General features: G+C 44.1%; 2 protein-coding genes across 4 annotated transcripts in view; one reads left to right on the forward strand and one right to left on the reverse strand.

The window, feature by feature from the left end:
* The window catches only part of GRB7 (growth factor receptor bound protein 7), a 99,246-nt gene extending 86,916 nt beyond the window's left edge, over positions 1–12,330 (reverse strand). The window contains exons 1-2 of one of the 2 annotated variants that reach the window (XM_066586735.1): positions 12,105–12,330; positions 1,428–1,497 (exon numbers count right to left, since the gene is read on the reverse strand). In XM_066586735.1, the coding sequence (XP_066442832.1) occupies positions 1,428–1,497; positions 12,105–12,275 (241 nt within the window). In that variant the 5' untranslated portion in view covers positions 12,276–12,330. Of the gene's footprint in view, positions 1–1,427; positions 1,511–12,104 lie in introns of both variants that reach the window. The other variant, XM_066586736.1, reaches the window with a different exon arrangement.
* The window catches only part of LOC136587914 (E3 ubiquitin-protein ligase TRIM39-like), a 71,916-nt gene that overhangs the window by 14,223 nt on the left and 39,733 nt on the right, over positions 1–17,960 (forward strand). For both annotated transcript variants that reach the window (XM_066586739.1, XM_066586741.1), the window contains exon 2: positions 14,867–15,328. The gene's annotated coding sequence lies outside the window, so the exon portion shown is untranslated. The remainder of the gene's footprint in view (positions 1–14,866; positions 15,329–17,960) is intronic.

Genomic DNA, 17,960 nt, shown 5'->3' on the forward strand with positions numbered 1-17,960 from the left:
CATAGGATAGGTGATGAAAGTCTGATCGGTTGAGGTCTCACTACTGAGATCCCCCACCAATCCCAAGAACGGGGAGTGCCTCTTCTCATCCCTGCGGGCACACTGCACCCACCTACAGTGACGTAAGAGTAAATGGAGTGGCGGTCACACATGAGTAAGGCTACTTCATTCATTTAATGGGGTAGACGAAAATAGCCAAGAACAAGTGCTTGGCTATCGCCGGCAGTCTTATGAATGAAGTGGCGCTGCGCATGTGTGACTGCCGCGCCATTCATTCTCCTCCTCACTAGTGGTGGTGTAGTTAGGAGGAAGGAGGGCATGGGATCCCTGTTCTCAAGACCGGAGGGGGCCTCTCAACAACTGGACTTTTGTTACTTATCTTGTGGATAGGTGATAAAAGTTGTTCTTGATACAACCCTTTTCAGGCCCTTTGACGTGGGCCTTAACAGGGTTCTTGGGAATATTTGTTTGCACGATCATTGACCCGTATGAATATTCGATCGTTCATCAATTGATTGGATCTTTTACGTTGGCTTAAAAATGCTCGCTCATCAGCATATCTTCCCATGAAAACAGGGAGATGTGCCGCCAACGAACGCAGGCTATATAAGACCAAACAATTGTATTAGTGATCGTATGTCCCAATGCCAGCGAACCTCTGCTGCATGTGAACAGCAGAATGAGCGCCAATGTTGTTAACTGGTGCTTGCTACAAACAGCAGAGGATTGGGCCGTGTCAAAGGGCTTTTCAAGTCTAATTATCCCTGTCATAGTTGAAATGGAAAAAACAAAGATTGCAAGGACAAGGCCACCTACAGACGTAAACATGATCCCTAGTCCAATCCACCTTTGGCTTGACAAGCATACAACATGCCTATTGAGATTGCCATGGGTCTCCCAAGCCCAGTGTGCCCTAGCATCTGTCCAGATGTGCCTGGTGCTGAATTGATGTTTGCATGACAGGTTCCATGCTCCCAGGTCCTGCACTAGATATAACACAGGTCACTGGCGTAACTGTAGGGGATGCAGTTGCACTTGGGCCCAGGAGCCTTAGGGGGCCCATAAGGCCTCTCTTCTCCAAAAAGGGAGCCCAGTACTATGAATAAAGCATTGTAGTTGGGGGCCCTGTTGCAGGTTTTGCATTGGGGCCCAGGAGCCTCAAGTTACGCCTCTGCGTTAAGGGGTTGAGGGAAGTTGGGGGGCCCCAAGATAAACTTTTGCACCCTGGCCCATGAGCCTTTAGCTACGCCCCTGACACAGGTCATCAGTTTTACTAGGAGTGTTCCTTTAAGATATTCTTCAAGGCCCCAACAGACAGGCTGGTCCATTGTCTTAGCTTCCTTTTTTTGCAGCAGGTACAATCATTGGCTTACCTCCTATAGTAAATACCAACATTTTTTCAGTAAGATGAACTGTGTGGAACTTACCGTCTTCCAAGCTATCTTCATTCACATCACACTCTGTGACCTCGCAGCTCACTCGTCCGCCACCGTTCTCCTGGAAGAGACAGCTTTACATTTTGATTATTGCCTTATGTGTTCTACCGCACATCCGTCATCATCTTAACCTCAAATACATAAGGGTAGCGTCCTCGGATGCAAGTAAGAACACAACATGGTGCATGCTTATAGCTTAGAGCAACCCTCTGGCCTTGGGGCAAAATTCTGCCCTGGGACAGGAGGCGAGTATATTACCTACAACTGTTCTTCTCTGCCAATGCTCTGATTTACCAGTTCCAGGTCCTGTTTTCAGCCAACCAAGATGGCTGCAGCAATTTTCTAATTACCAAATGCACACTGTGCTCTGTGATTGGCTAGTGCTGATCATGTGAACTCTTCTGACCAATCATCCCTTCACAGTGTAAACTATATTAAAATAAATGATTTTTATTTATGATTAGTTTAGAAAAACATATTTAGGTTAGGTAGTATGAAAATTGTGTCGGCCACCTAGGATGGATGAAAATGGGACCTAAAACCGGCGAGTTAGAAGGTTGGCAGAGAAGATCAACTGCAAGTAATATAGAAGAGGGGTAAGTGCATGTTTATTTTTTTATTTTACTACATGGGGGTATAGTTGTACGGAAATGGTAGAACTTGGAAAACCCCTTTAAATCTGCATCAATGAAGGGCATTTGTAGCTCTGTTTCAGGACAACTGTGTTCTGCATACTATAATACATATCAGAAAAGTAGGATTCTGTAGAGAACTTCTGTATTTACTAGCAATTTCCATTAAAGCGATCCTCCGGAGTCCTGAGTCCAGCCGGATGGGTTATATTACCCGCTCTTGGTCTTCTCTACTGTTGTCCCTCCGATCTGCGTCTCATTTTCAGTCGTCCAAGGATGACTGCTGCAGTTTTGTTATTGCCTAATGCACACTGTGCTGCTTTCTGATTGGCCAGCACCGATCACATGAACAGTGCTGGCCAATCAGAGAGCAGGTAAGTCTAAAACTACCAATGCTCTGTGTGAATTAGGTAGTCAGAAAATTGTGATGGCCATATTTGGGTGACTGAAAACCGAGCCCAGAAGCAGCGCTTCGAAGAGATAATGGCACAGAAGACCAATGACAAGTAATATAACTTTCCTGGGAGGATCGCTTTAACTTTTATGGAGTGATTTAGTTTCTTCCTTTATGACATGCGAAAGTCAGAAACCAGATCTACTCTAAACTGTGACATGAGACGTCGGTATTTATGCAGCACGCCTATTGATATATTCCGTCTCCCACCCCCCTGCTGCCTAATAAATGACTCCTCATGTTTGACCGGTAACCACAACCACTGATGGCATATTAATAGGCCGAATGGCAAATGTCAGCCATAACTCTGTTAGATTACTTGTCATGTTCCTGGAGAGTAGTTAGGTCGTATCAATCAGTGACGGAGACAGCAGGGGGCTATGACTTTGCCATATGAGTATGTTAGAAAATACTAAATGACTGGGAGCACGATAACCCCCAATAACTAAGAAGGTGATTGGACATTGCTTAGAAAATCAATATGCAAAATTCTCCTTAGGTTCACTAACGCCTTACCAGAAAGTATTAAGGGGGCTGTCCAGGATTCTAAAAACATGACTGCTGTGTTCCAAGGACAGTGCCACACTTCTCCATGGGTTGTGTGCAGTACTACAACTCAGAGCCAGTGAACACAGCAGCCACAACACACAACACAAGTAGTGGACAGGTATGCTGATGTTTTTGAAACTAAGCAGCCATTTTTTTCTAGTCCTGGATAAATCCTTTAACACGTCCATTTTGGGAACCTAAAGTACACCATCCTGCCACAACTAACTGAACAGCTGAAAAGAATCAGAAGTGGGGCTCCTTTGGCCCTGGTGACATTAGATACTCTCGGTGACATACTTTCACTAATGTCTCATACATTTCAGCTGGTATTTCCCTTCATTCATCCTGCAAACGTCTGGCAAGTTCTTTTGAGGAAAACGGACACTGTTCCTATTTCCTGACCCAATGTTCTAATTTATCCCAAAGATGTTCAGTAGGGTTCAGGTCACAGTCCATGCAGGCAGCCTAATCGTGGAACATCCATATCCTCAGACCAACGTAAACCCGCGTTGGTTTTGTGACAAAGCACGTTGTCTTGTTGGAAGTATTGCTGACCATTCCCAGAGTATTACCACATTGTCGGGTGCATATTATTGTCTACAATGGCAGGGTACACCTCCATGTTCATGGTTCTTGTCACTACAACCAATGGACTGAGACCATACCACGTTAAAACATCTCCAGAGTCCAGACTGTAATGGAACCTGCGCCATACTCAACAGCTGGCGCAACGCTCAGGCAGAAAGTGTTCCCCAGGATCCTCCATACCCAGGTACGTCCATCTGATTTGAAGATGGAGTAGCATGATTCGTCAATCCATAGAAAGTTCTTCCATTGCTCAACTGGCCAATGACAACGCTCCTTGTACCATTGTAGACGGGCTGATGCATCTTCATTGAGAGAACTTACCAGATGTTTTCAGGATGAATGGAGGGAAATACCAGCTGAAGTGTATCAGACATTAGTAGAGTATCCAATGTCATTAGAGCCAAAGGAGCCCCACTAAGTATTAACATATATAAATAAATAGTACCTTTGATTCTTGCTCAGGTGTCCGATTACTTTTGGTAGGACAGTGTATTCTCCTATCTTAAAAAGTCAGAAGAACCTCTACTGCCTGACTTGCTGTCTCTCTTGAGCTGTCCATGTGGAAACAGCGAGAGGACTGGAGACCATGGGCCCTTCTGTTTTGAAAATGTTTTGGTTTGTATGGTCAAGGGAACTTTATTCAGAACATAGCTGTTCCCCTAACTAAGACATGGATGACCCCAAGTAAATATAACTTGGGTGTTGGTCGTACTGATCATTGACTAAGCTACCAAACCTTTTGGTTGAGGGCAAAGATGCTTTATAACAACTGTTTGTGCTTTTGCAGCCTTTTTATAGCTTCAAAACATCGCACACTCAAAAAATGCCACTGCTTTGTGTATACAGCTCCTGTGCAGATCTATGTGATACTGCCCCTCTGTAGTCTAGTCCTTCAGTCATGTATTACTCCCATCTATTTGCCTTTTCCCTACTGTCTACTTAGATTAGCATGAAGAAGGGGCAGGCGACAGGATGCAATGAATGACTACAGGATCCAATTACAATAAAAGTTTGTTTGTAGTCTGTCACCATGTAGGCACATAGGTCTGCGTAGGAGCTGTATACAAAAATGGTAGAAAATTTTCAGTCACAACACATAGCTAGAGGGGGGCAACAGGGTAAACTGCCCCGTGCTCAGTTGGACGGGGGGCGCCGGCAGCAGGACTGGACTGGCAATGTGCCTGGTGTGCCGTGCTTCCTGCCAATCTTCATATGCTGAATTTGAAGTTAATTGTATCCACGTCTTTAAGATGCAGACACAATTAAAAATGGCAGTGTTCATGCTGGAAGCCACAGTGGGCCTTTTATGTGATGCAGGATGCCGGTAGGAAGAGAGCCAGTGGAGATATATGTCACCGTGGAGGAGGCAAGTAAGTTTATTATATTTGTATGGAGGAAAGTATAACTATATATTTTTGCAGCGGGAAATTATGGCTGAATATTACTACAGGGGAACAGTATGGCTATATATATATATATATCAACAGGAGGACAGTATGGCTATATATATATATATATATATATCAACAGGAGGACAGTATGGCTATATATTACTACAGGGGAACAGTATGGCTATATATATATATCAACTGGAGGACAGTATGGCTATATATATATATCAACTGGAGGACAGTATGGCTATATATATATATCAACTGGAGGACAGTATGGCTATATATATATCAACTGGAGGACAGTATGGCTATATATATATATATCAACTGGAGGACAGTATGGCTATATATTACTACAGGAGGACAGTATGGCTATATATATCAACTGGAGGACAGTATGGCTATATATTACTACAGGGGAACAATACAGGTATATAATCCTACAGGTGGGGCAGTATGGCTATATATTACTACAGGAGGACAGTATGGCTACATATTGCTACAGGGGGACAATACAGGTATATAATCCTATAGGTGGGGCAGCATGGCTATATATTACTACAGGGGAACAGTATGGCTATATATATATATATCAACTGGAGGACAGTATAGCTATATATTACTACAGAGGGGAAAATACAGGTATATAATCCTACAGCTGGGACAGTATGGCTATATATTACTACAGGAGGACAGTATGGCTATATATTACTAAAGGGGGACAATACAGGTATATAATCCTACAGGTGGGGCAGTATGGCTATATATTACTACAGGAGGACACTATGGCTGTATATTACTACAGGGGGACAATACAGGTATATACTCCTACAGGTGAGGTAGTATTGCTATATATTACTACAAGGGGGCATTATGGCTATATATTACTACAGAAGGACATTATAGCTACTTATTACTACAAGGGGACAGTACATTATATATTACTACAGGGAGACATTATGTCTATATATTACTACAGGGGCAGTATGGCTATATATTACTACTGGGGGACAGTATGACTATATACTACTACATGGGGGCCATATGGTTATTTATTTCTAAAGGGCGGCCTTTTGGCTATTTATTACCACAGGGGGGGGGGACACTATGGCTTTTTATTTACTACAGGGGGACAATGTGGCTTGTTATTTATTACTCAGGGGGTGCTGTGAGTTGCACTGGCTGCCTCTGATCAGTCCTGTAATCACTGTATGGTCTGTACAGTGATGATGGGTAGCAGCATTCTTGTTTGTGAACTGACAACTCCCATCATACTTTACAATTGTTCATGTCATATTAGGAAGTACAAACTTAAATAGCAGGTGCTGACTCACAATTACAGTTTTTCCCTTTATTGCTCTTGGTTCTGGAGCTTTATCTATGTCATGAGTTTGGTCCTGGTACTGTATTTATGTACATCCCCAATTCCAACAAGATTGGGATGCTGTGTAAAATGTGAATACATGTAAAAAAAAAAAAAAGAATGCAATACTACATACCAGAAGTTGAAAGTGAGACATTTTCTATTTTATTTTTAAAAATTAACTCCTGTAGACATTGATGGAAGCAACACATCTCCAAAACGTTGGGGAACGGGCCATGTCTACTATTGTGTAGCATCCTCTCTTCTATAAACGTCTGGGAAACGAGGAGACAATTGTTGAGGTTTTGGGAGATGAATGTTGTCCCATTCTTGTCTGATGTAGGCTTCTAGCGGCTCAGGAGTCCCGGGTCGTCTTTGTTGGATTTTTCATTTCGTAATGCACTAAATGTTTTCTATTGGTGAAAGGCCTGGGCTGCAGGCAGACGGTTCAGCATCCCGGACTCTTCTTCTGCGAAGCCATGCCATTGTGATGGATGCAGTATGTCGTTCAGCATTGTCTTGATGAAATATACAAGGCCTTCCATATGTTGTTCTAAGACCTTTATATACTGCTTAGCATTGATAGTGCCTTTCAGGATGTGCAAGCTGCCCATCTCATAGGCACTAGTGTAGCCCCATACCATCAGAGATGCAGGCTTTTGAACTGTGAATTAAGCTGGATGGTCCGTCTACTCTTGAGTCCGCAGGACATGGCATCATTGGTAACCAAAAAGAATTTATATTTTGGTTCATCTAACCACAGAACAGTTTTCAGTTAGCTTCAGTCCATTTTAAATAAGCTTTGGCCCAGAGAAGATGCCGGCATTTCTGGATTGTGTTGATATATGGCTTCTTATTCGCCTGGTAAAGCTATAACCTGCATTTGTGGATTGCATGGTGAACTGTGTTCACAGGCAATGATTTCTGGAAGTATTCCTGAGCCCATGCAGTGGTTTGCATTACAGAATCATGCCTGTTTTTAATGCAGTGACACCTGAGGGCCCATAGATCTTGAGCATCCAATACTGACCATCGACCTTGTCTATTGTGGAAATGAATTTCTTCAGATGCTCTGAATCTTGTGATGATATTATGTACTGTAGATGTTGGAATATTCAAAGTATTTGCAATTTTGCATTCAGGAAGCGTATTTTGAAATTGTTCCACAAATTTTAGACACAGTTTTTCACTGATTGGTGAACCTCTGACTATCTTTACTTCTGGGAGACTCTGACTCTCTCACATGCTTTTTTTAATCACAATTAAGAGACTTTGCAGAAAATTGACCCACCAGCTGTTTTTGTTAGTACCACTTACTTTTCCAGCTTTTTGTTACCTCTGTCCCAACTTTTGTGAGATGTGTTGCTGCCATCAATTTCTAAATGAGTTAATTTAAAAAAAAAATGAAATGGAAAAATGTCTCACTTTCAACTTTAGATATGTGCTATATGTTCTATTGTGAATAAAATATGGTTATGAGATTTCCAAATCATTGCAGTCTTTATTTCTTTACATTTAGGGTGCGGGCAGACGAGCGTAGGCGTATTTACGTTCGCACGAGCGCAACGTATAATCGCCCGAGCGATCGTTTTTCACCGATCACGACCAGAGCTAGAAAGCGTATTTTCGTTTGTTCCTACTTTGCAAACGGTCTTTTCGGCGATCGAATATGCGTTGGCGCGTATTTCGGTCGCATATGTTGCGTTTTTTTTCGAATTGCCGTTTTTACCCATGTGAACGAATACATTCGAAACCATTGTCTCAGATGGTCACGTATATACGTTTGGTCGCAAAAACGCGCCGTTTATGCGCTCGTCTGCCCGCACACTCATACACACTTTTTTGGAATTGGGGTTGTAATTAGCTTGATTCTGGTGCTGTGTTTATGTGCTAAGCTTGGTTCTAGTGCTGTACTTATGTTATGATGTTGGTTCGGGTGCTGTATTTATGTAATGGACTGTTCTACTATTAATGATTTATATAAGGAGTATTATAATTGTTCGATTGGACTATTAGTTTAGGGATACTTTTCGTAGGCATTTCACATTCCTACTTTAATCACCCAGGTAGGGAAAGTGTTGTTAAAATTTTGAATCCCATCTCTCAAAGCATTTCCTCCTGATAGTTGGAACAGAGAGATAGAAAGCCGTAATGAAGATGTTAATGGACCCTTACAGAAATAGACTTTCAATGACAGTGAATGCTGGGACATGGTACTACATCATGCTTAAAGCAATTGTGCCAAGCTTAACACATATATTCCCCAATTGGATAAGTGTCCGGTTGGTAGGATCCGACCACTAGTAGCTCCACTGATGACTGGAAGCCTCGTGTTCCCCCATATAAATGCAGCGGTGGTCGAGCATGCATGCTGCCCATCCATTCATTTTATTCGGACTGCTGGAGAAGGCTGAATACAAGCGCTTTTCTCTGTCAGTCCCATTAAAATGTATATTGCAGAAGCGCTCCTGCTGCACCCCCACCCATTTCCTTCAGTGGGGGTACACAGGACCTCCATTCTCATGATCCATGGTGGTCCCAGTAATTGGACTCTCGCCAATCCCTTATCCTGTGATAGTATAAGTGTAAAGGCCCATTCACTCTGGGCGAGTATTAGATGTGAGTTCTGTCTGACTTGGTAACTGAGAAAACTCGGACAAAACTCAGACCCATTAAAGTCAAAGGGTCTTTTAAGACGAGCATTTTTTTTTTTTACAGACCAACGATCTGTGTAGCAAAAAAGAAAACTTGCAATTCATGGATGAGAGCGGGACACGGATGTCTGCGGTCCGGCACAAGATGAGGTCAAATTGTGATTAGTATTATATTTAGGTAGTTTTGCAAAACTGTACTTGGTGGAAGGTGGGTGGGAAAAAACCTTTGCTCCGGGTGAAAGAAAGCCTAGCTACACCTCTGGTCATGACTATTTGGAAAGCTGCTTCTTTTTTATTTTCCATTGAAGCAATGCAATGATTGCAAAAGTATACAGATCCATTAAGTAAACATTGTAACACATCACTTATGATAGAGCATTAACTGGGAGGCATAAGCTAGCAACCTATGTAGGTATCCAAAGCGGTTGTCTACTGTGGTGGGCATTTTCATGTCCTGGACCTAAGGTCAAGGAAGTTTTCTCACTATAGGAAGTGTCCGCATATCACTAAACTATGCCATAACTTCCTAATTACTGGGGGTCTGACTGTTGGGATGCCCACAACCCTCAGAATGAAGGAGCTGCAGGGCTGGTGGAGCACTGTAGCTCCTTTAGAGACCTTTTACTCGTGCAGAATATTTCCATAGGATGCCTGAAGATGCAGTTTAATCTGCTGCTATGGAGTTCTGCCCCATAACCTGCATGTGTACATGTGGATTTTGGGGCAGAATTTTCTGCATGTTTAGCTGTGTCTTGTAGAAATATTCTGCATGTATGAAAGGTCCCTAACTGATACGAGATGCTCCTGACCACCAGCTGTGCAGGGAAGTACAATACAGCCCTTCACTCGTAAGCAGGGAGGTCAGGAGCATCGCTGTTAGGTTAGTGCCACATGGCACACTGTGGTTGGACAGTGTTAGATTGTGTAAGAACATGCCTCCTTGCCAAGGGGAATGGTAATGCCCAGTTGTCAATTTTGTCCTACATTTAAAGGAGTAGTAACAGAAGAACATCAGGATGCAGAATTCTAAGATGATTCCATTATGTTATTCCATGGAGGATATTATATATATATATCCTCTTTAACCCTTTCCAATCCACTGTCTGACCTCTGAAGACATTATGATTTAAGGTTGTACAGCTCCGATGTTCGAAGACATCCGTCGGGGTTCTCTTACTGTATATTGCCAGCCTCTCTGCTGTCGGAGCCTATCCAACGTGTCACCTCATGCAGTACTGGCTTTAGCCAGTATATAGCGCTGTTGTATAATGGCAGAAAAAGAGTAAGCCCCCTAGGAAAACCAGGGGACAAATTGGATTGGAAAGGGTTAAGAAGAAGTTTCTCTTCTGACAGGCCTCATTCACAGTTACTAGTAAAGATACACACGAAATGCCCATTTTATTAGAGACCCCAACACTTTTCCTGTAAGGAGATTAGACCAGTGACGCCAGCGTGCAGCATAAAATCACGTGACAAGTTTTCCGTGGATCAGTTTCATAGTGAATCCATAGTAGATGAGAAAATCCAGCGTTCGGAGCGACTTCCAACGAGGCCGGGTCATTGGTGCTAGACTAGCCGGGGCCAGGATCTCATATATACTGCCAACTGTGTGGGGTTTTCTTGTGCAGCAGTGTATAGAGTATACGGAGAATGGCGCGATCCAAGGAAAACCATCCAGCGAAAGGGGATCCTGTGGACATAACTACTCCATCACAGGGGTCAAAGAAGGATATCAAGGTGCTACACAGTCAAGGTGAATACAACGCTGGTGCTCCAACTAACGTGTGCGTATGCACAACCCATTATTCCTTGGCACGGATGGGCTATAACATCAGACGACCAATTCCAGCGCCAAACAGGCAAGTCTTCAAGGGGCAAAAATTGTATCCCTGAGCAGTGGAAAAACATCACCTGGTCCGATGGATCCGAATTTCTGTTTCCCCATGCTGATGGGAGGCCAGAATTTGGCGCAAGCAGCATGAATCGATGAACCCCTCTTGTTAGGTGTTCAGGCTGGTGGACGTGGAGTAACGGTGTGGGGAAGGTTTTCTTGGCACACTCTGGGACCTCTGATATCTGTGAATGGATGCCACGACGAACTGCTGGGGTTGTGTAGGCCAAAGAAAGTCCAATGCACTACCAGATGGGTATCTCTAATAAAGTGGCCATTTAATTTATATATTCTGTAATTAATGCCCATGAAAACTAGTTTATTACAATATGTTATGTATTGCCTGAGCGGCATAGTGAGTGTTAAATAGCAGCGTGCATAAAAACCGTTTGCTGAAATGTTATTGCCTGCATGTGCCTAGTAATTACTATTGTAACTACTGCTTGCCTGATGTAGCAGAGCTGAAATTGTCATTTCACTATTTGTACATTGCGATAGCTCTTGGAGTTAGACGATCCACCAGATTAGGGTATTTATTAGATTTAATACCCCCTTCCTGAAGTGCTGGTGTTCTAGGCATGTGATACTCCATGGCCAATCAGTCAAGTGGACACGTATGGAGCACACCTGAGCCCACTCGAAGGGAGTTTGTTGAGGGGGTGCAGTTGCACCCATGTTGCGTCATTCAATCAGACAGTCTACCAGATTTTCTAGTGTTCGCACGTCGCCGATTTGCCGCAGATTCAGTTGCAGCTCTGCAGCATATTTCATCCCTTCAATTTGAATTCAGTTGAAAAGATCAAATCTGCTGCAGATCAGCACCAAGCGATGTGTGAACGCACCCTTTAAAAAATACAATGCTGCAACAGGACACTGCATTAGGTTTACCTGCAGTCCTATGTAAAAAAAACAGATACCAGATTACGATATTATCATGAGACATTCCGCTTCGCTGCTGTAGGTGCAACAAACTCAGCTCTGCTACATTTGTACACCACAAAGTTTTGCAAACTCAGAGCTGCCTTGCTTGCCAACTACAATATGGCAGCTTTATGACATGCACTGAAGAAGTGGAAAGTTTTTTCTGACGTCTGGCCAGCAGCGTGCCCCTTTCCCCACGCACGATCTCGTGTCATTTCTTACCTTATTCTCAATGAGCAGCTCACAAACTCTTTTCTCGTTCGAGACTCGCTTTTTTCCATTCCTCTTCTGAAAACAGCACAATAACTGTTCCAGGACATTCCTGCAACAAAGTCTTCTGTTCCTCTGCCACCCAACTGGGTGAGAAGTTCTCCTCTCCTCGCCCAAAAACATGGGGCACTCTGCACCACTCCGACTCTGGCAGCCAAATAAATTAAAAAAAGATTAGGCTGGCGTACGGTCGCTTTCCATGTCTTTGACAACTCGTGACGACAGGAAGCAATAAGTTGCTGTGTCAGTAGTCCTAGAGGTTCCAGACACTGTAGCCAAGCATCACCGAAAGACGCCGTCGAGGTTGTCCAGGTGCTGCTGTACCCAGAAATCTGACAGCTTCCCTCTGCCCAGCCTGCATGCGCCGGGGACTCTGCAGTGACGACGACTCTCAGTTGTTGACACAAATCACACACATAGTGATAGCAGACAGAGTCCAGACAGTCCAAAATATTCTGCTCTCCACATGGAGACTGAATCGCCCTTCACAGGATTTTGGCCTTCACGACTCCAGCACATATAGGATTAGATTGCAAGCTTTTGGGAACACAACTCCGTTTTTGGAGTAAGACCGTAATGTTAACCCCTTCTAGGCCTGTTCTGCAAAGCTAGCCAGGATTGTGCAGTTCAAGTACAAAGTGCTCGTGTTCTTATCGCCAGACATTGCAGATTCGCGTCTTATCTATATTGTGATTAAAGGGAGCACATGTTACCCACTCAATGCCTACAGCGCCACACACAGCTTGGCAGAACCCTCAGTAAGGCCGACTTCTTAGATGATGGAATTGCTGCGGGTATTCCGCAATGGAATACCCGCAGCAATTCTGCAAGGATTTACACCTGCGGAATTCAACTCTTGTATTTCAAGGGTTGGATTCCGCAGCGCAATTCTGTAGCATAAATAGACAGGCTATCCTGCGGAATCAGGATCTGCAGCGTTCTTCAAAAGCGTTACGGATTCATCGGGGAAAATAGTCACACTATTTTTTTAAATGCCCTCCACATGGCTTGTACTGTAAATGCTGTGGAATTTCCGCAGTGAATTCTGCGTGTGTGAAGGCGGCCTATCAATACAAACCTAATGGAGGCATGGTAAAGGGGTTGTCCACTTATAAACGTCCGTTGGCCTATCCTTGGGGTGGGCCATCAATAGTAGATCGGCAGGGGTCTGTCACCTGAGAACCCCACTGATCAGCTGTTCACCGGACAGGTGCACTAATGCACTAAGCCGATTTTTGTAGGAAGCAGACAGCTCTGTCCCCACTGCAGTAGCCAGTCTTGGTATTACATCCAAAGATCCCACTTCAGTTGGAACAATACGTGTAATACCAAGCCTGACCACTGCAGTGGGAATGGAGGTGTTTGATTCCTACAGAAATCAGCTCAGTGTATGAGTGCAGCAGCCAGGTGAACAGATAATTCAGTGGGATCCTGGGCGGCAGACCCCACCAATCTCCTATTGATGACCTACCCTGAAAATACACCATTAAAGGCTTACATCTGCACAATCCCTTTAAGGTCCTTTCACATGGGCAGGTGACTGGGCACAAACATTCCTATTAATGTTCTCTTTTTGCGATCATCAACCGTGTGAACGTGCCCCTAATAAGAGTCAGTGGCTCATCATGGCTAGCTGGTTTAAGTCTCTCCTCCGCCATGTGCACTGCGGCTCATGTAAGAGGGGTGAGCGGTGCCTTACTCCCCTCTTACTGAAGTGACTTATAGACGCACTGAAGTTTGACAAGCGGCCATATGTATGTGTGTGTGTATGTGTGATATATATATAGTCAATATGTATCCTTGTTAAAAATCAAAGTGTTTAAATACAAATACTGCCCCCATCTCCGTCTGTCAGCTGTTGCGCCATAACATATCTTGCCACTTGGGCACCTAACCTACGACCTGTTACACTCAGGCCACACCAGGTCCACTGGAGGCTGAGTCGGGAACAATGTCTGGCAGCACACAATACTTTGAAAAGTCCTGGAGAAGGCCTCGTGAGATGACTGAGACGTCATAGTGATAACTAAATTTAACCATTTAATGCCCAAATAAAAACAGAAACCGTTTTTAAAATTTGTCTTTGCCCATGTGCATAAGGACCTTTGTGGGGTGGGAATAGAGGAGTCAACAAGTATACATGATCAGGTGACCCAATTTCTCAGTAAAGTCTCTCCGTTCCCTTTTCGGGGGTCAATGATCCGAAAGACCATTTTTTTGGCTTACGCATCACAGCGTTGTTTACGGGAGTTACTGACGTCACACTCTCCGTTTTTCTTCACTTACACTCCTTTTTGGCCTTAATCACTCTCTGGCTTCCTCCTCTGTTTCCATCCCTACCTAACGGCACAGAATACCATATAAATATTGTGATATTAAACACAAAGCAAGCATCCCCCCGCTGACCGAAAACTCATCATTGTTGGCAGCTTGTGTAGATGGGGATGTGCTGCTAACCATTAGGATACTACATTGGGGATGAACAATCGTCCGGCTTGCCCCCCGCACAGCTGGCATGAGCATTAATCTTGTTGATCAGAGCTTGTCGAAGAGCTTTCGGGCTGTGTAATAGGACGTTACTAAGACAATATGAGTTAGAGGGTTGTGGATAGGGATGATTGATGGGGTATTGGATGTAGAGGGGTATTACCTATTACTGCTGTTTATTTTATTATTGTTAACATGCTTTAATCCAATGTGTTTCTTTGAATTAGGTGACTGTGGATGGCTCGGAGGAACCGAAAATGAGGACGTTTGGTGCTATCTAACGGTGGCACATTGTGAGAACTAATAAGAGGATGCATCTGAGTGAGCTCTGCCATCTTTATGGAAAATGCCACAGAGAACTTCAGCCGGGGTCTACAGCCATGTACCGGTACATATCCGGTGGAACTGGAAAAGCTCAAGGTTAGACTGTCTGGGATCTTGATGAGCCATCCACATAAACCATCACTGCGGTGAGCTCTGCCGAACTGTTACCGCGAATCTCACCATATTGAACTGCAGTATGTGTGGATCCAAGTGTTATTCTGCACCGAAAAAAACAATATCTATTGCGTGCAGCTAAGACTTCTTCTTGGTGTATGTATAATCGGAACGGGAGTGGGTCCGTAGCCCCCATCTACTGTCTTCCCCAGCCAGTCCAGCATAGAGGCTGCCCAATGAACCAGAGAAAGGTATGGACCCGGTGAAGGGTCCCCAACGACTCATGCCTAATTCCAACAGGGGGTTCTACACAGTTGTGCACCTTGTTAAATGGCCTGGAAGCCAATGTGCCTTGATTAGAGTATTCAATCCAAGGCTAGGGCAACAAATAGAATCCGATGTGAAGGAAAGCTTAGTTATGTTCTACTGCAACAGCAGTGGTGTTACCTGAGCACCATGTTACACAATAGGGGCTGTTTGGCTTGATTGAGCTCTGGGGCCCCAATGTAACTCATACCACTACACCCCTGTGCCCAGTACTGTGTCTTTGACCTTTTTGCAAATGAAGTTGTAGGATATCGATTCTACATGGTCTTTCTTGCCTAATTTTGCTATTTACCTTTTTTCTCAACATCAGCCAAGATTGGGCTGGATCAAGATGGTGCGGCTGTACGGGGAGGAGGGGTCCACATGATGAAAGCCAATTCAGAGTAATTCACAAAAATAGAAAATCGGTTAGGCTACATGTATGGTGAGTCTTCGGGCCTTCTTATGCATCCAATAGCAGTGGTCTTCTGAGGCTCTTTATATGGGTCACCATTGTCCCTCTTTATTGGAAGTCTTACAGAGTTTACGCTTTCTTGTAATTTCCTGCGATCTTGTGTTTCTCTTCAGTTTTAATAGAAGCACATAATAAATTGACCTAATCTGGGCAGTTGTCAGCAATGTAATATTCGATCTGTACAAAGCTTTACATTCAGGCCAGGGATTTCTGGCAAGTCAAAGCCCTATCTCATTTCCTACCTTGTGTAACAATAGACCATGCATTCAACAAAAGAGCAAAACTAAAGGTAATTGTGTCCAACCGCCAGGGAAAGTGATACATATTGTTTGCACAGCTGCTGGTGAATTGCGATAGAGAATTAATAGAGTATTTGTTGTCTTGCGCACTTATTCATGTACGTGTCAACCATTACTCCGGGTGTCGCAGGGAATACAGGCATCTGAGACTTTCTTTACATGAAAGGACTCGGTAAAAAAAGATAAGCGCAATCGTAAACTTGTCACACAATATAAATGATCCCTGCAATGGTGATGAAGCCAGCATGTCCGTCGCGCATTTTATTTTTATACGCCGGATGAAAAATCAATTAAGAGGCGTGCGTCTTTTAATAAATTTGGCACATTTGCTCTTTTAACGACCTTCGGTTTTAAAGTGGCATATTAAATGCCAATCTTAAGAAAAATCCCCCCCCAAAGTCTTTATTCTTTTTCTCACACTGAGGCACAGTGTGCTTGATGGTTACTGTCACTTTGCATGGAGCAATATACTACTCACAAGTGGTGGGGACGTTGGATTTGATTGGAAGAAGCAGTTGCAGAACTTCAACTTGGAATTGTCTTTTTCCAGGGCTGAGAGGACTCTGCACCCCACAAGCCCCCTAGGAGGTCTGGTTGGTCCTATGATCGCAGATGGCTCTTGCCTGAATCAACTGTTCCACCGTGAGTCTCCAAGAGGCTACTGCCTGCTACATCTTGCCTCACCTAGATGTATTTCATGGGATTACACCAACCAATTGCCTATGATTATCTCAATGCCTCTGTAGGAAGGTGCAGGTAGCAGGTTCGGGCCTTTACTGGTTCTCTAGGTCAGTGCCGGTTGAACGGACAGAGAGCGCCACTGGCTCCGGAGCACCAAACTGAGCTCTATAAGTAAGGTCTTGGTCTCCTTTTCCTCTTGAGTGGGCAGATGGGACATTAGGGACGCGTGACTCAATTCTAGTCGTACCGCTTCAGGAAAAGACAAGGAGGCTTCACAGATAACTCACAGAGGCCGCTGGAGACATAATTGCTGCACCAAGCAATTAACTTTAATGAGCAACAGCAGAAAAGATCAAACTTGAGTCCCTGACTCTGAGATTGCTTAGTCTGTTTCACCGTATGACAGGGATTAACAGTCAACAAGAACAATTGCAGTATTCGACGTTAGTGGTCAAACAACGAAAGTCTATACCTGTTTACCCGAATCAACAATAAGTGTTAACAAGTTCACTCAGACAGTTTGAAGGCCCATCAGTTCGGGATATCGGTAGCTTTCTTCTGCCGGTTAGCCAGGGATGGCTCTCAGCGTTGTCAGAGGGAAGGGAACTGGGAAAATGCTTGACTCTGGGTTTCCTAACCAGAGGAAAACCTGTCTGTTGAACAATTACTGCTACTCTGCAGCATCGACCAGGAGAAACTCCCTCCTCCTCCATCCACGGAGTAGCTGCTCCTCAACTACACCCTCACCAGAAATCTTCTCGCTCAGAGTTCAATCCCTCCGTTCCCGTCTCCTCTTAAAGAGACAGGACTGTAACAAACAACCTCACACAAACATTGAACAGTAATGAAAAACTGTACCCCCCCCCCCCCCCTTCATCCGCGAAGGTCCTAACGATCACTAAGCTATTACATTACTTAGGAATTTCCTCCTGACCACTCATGGCTGCGAATGTAAAAACGTATATGTTGCCAACCAGAAAGCAGTCCCTGACTATAAACAGTCTCTCTGTCAGACTCACTAGCCTTTTAGCTCTCTCTCTCTCTCTCGTGACACCTCCAAGTGGTTACTGTTTCTAAGTCCCAGCATTAACTTGCACCATTCTACATGGCAGCTTCATGGGA

The sequence above is a fragment of the Eleutherodactylus coqui genome, chromosome 13 (assembly GCF_035609145.1).
Source record: "Eleutherodactylus coqui strain aEleCoq1 chromosome 13, aEleCoq1.hap1, whole genome shotgun sequence".
In the NCBI taxonomy this organism is placed as follows: domain Eukaryota; kingdom Metazoa; phylum Chordata; class Amphibia; order Anura; family Eleutherodactylidae; genus Eleutherodactylus; species Eleutherodactylus coqui.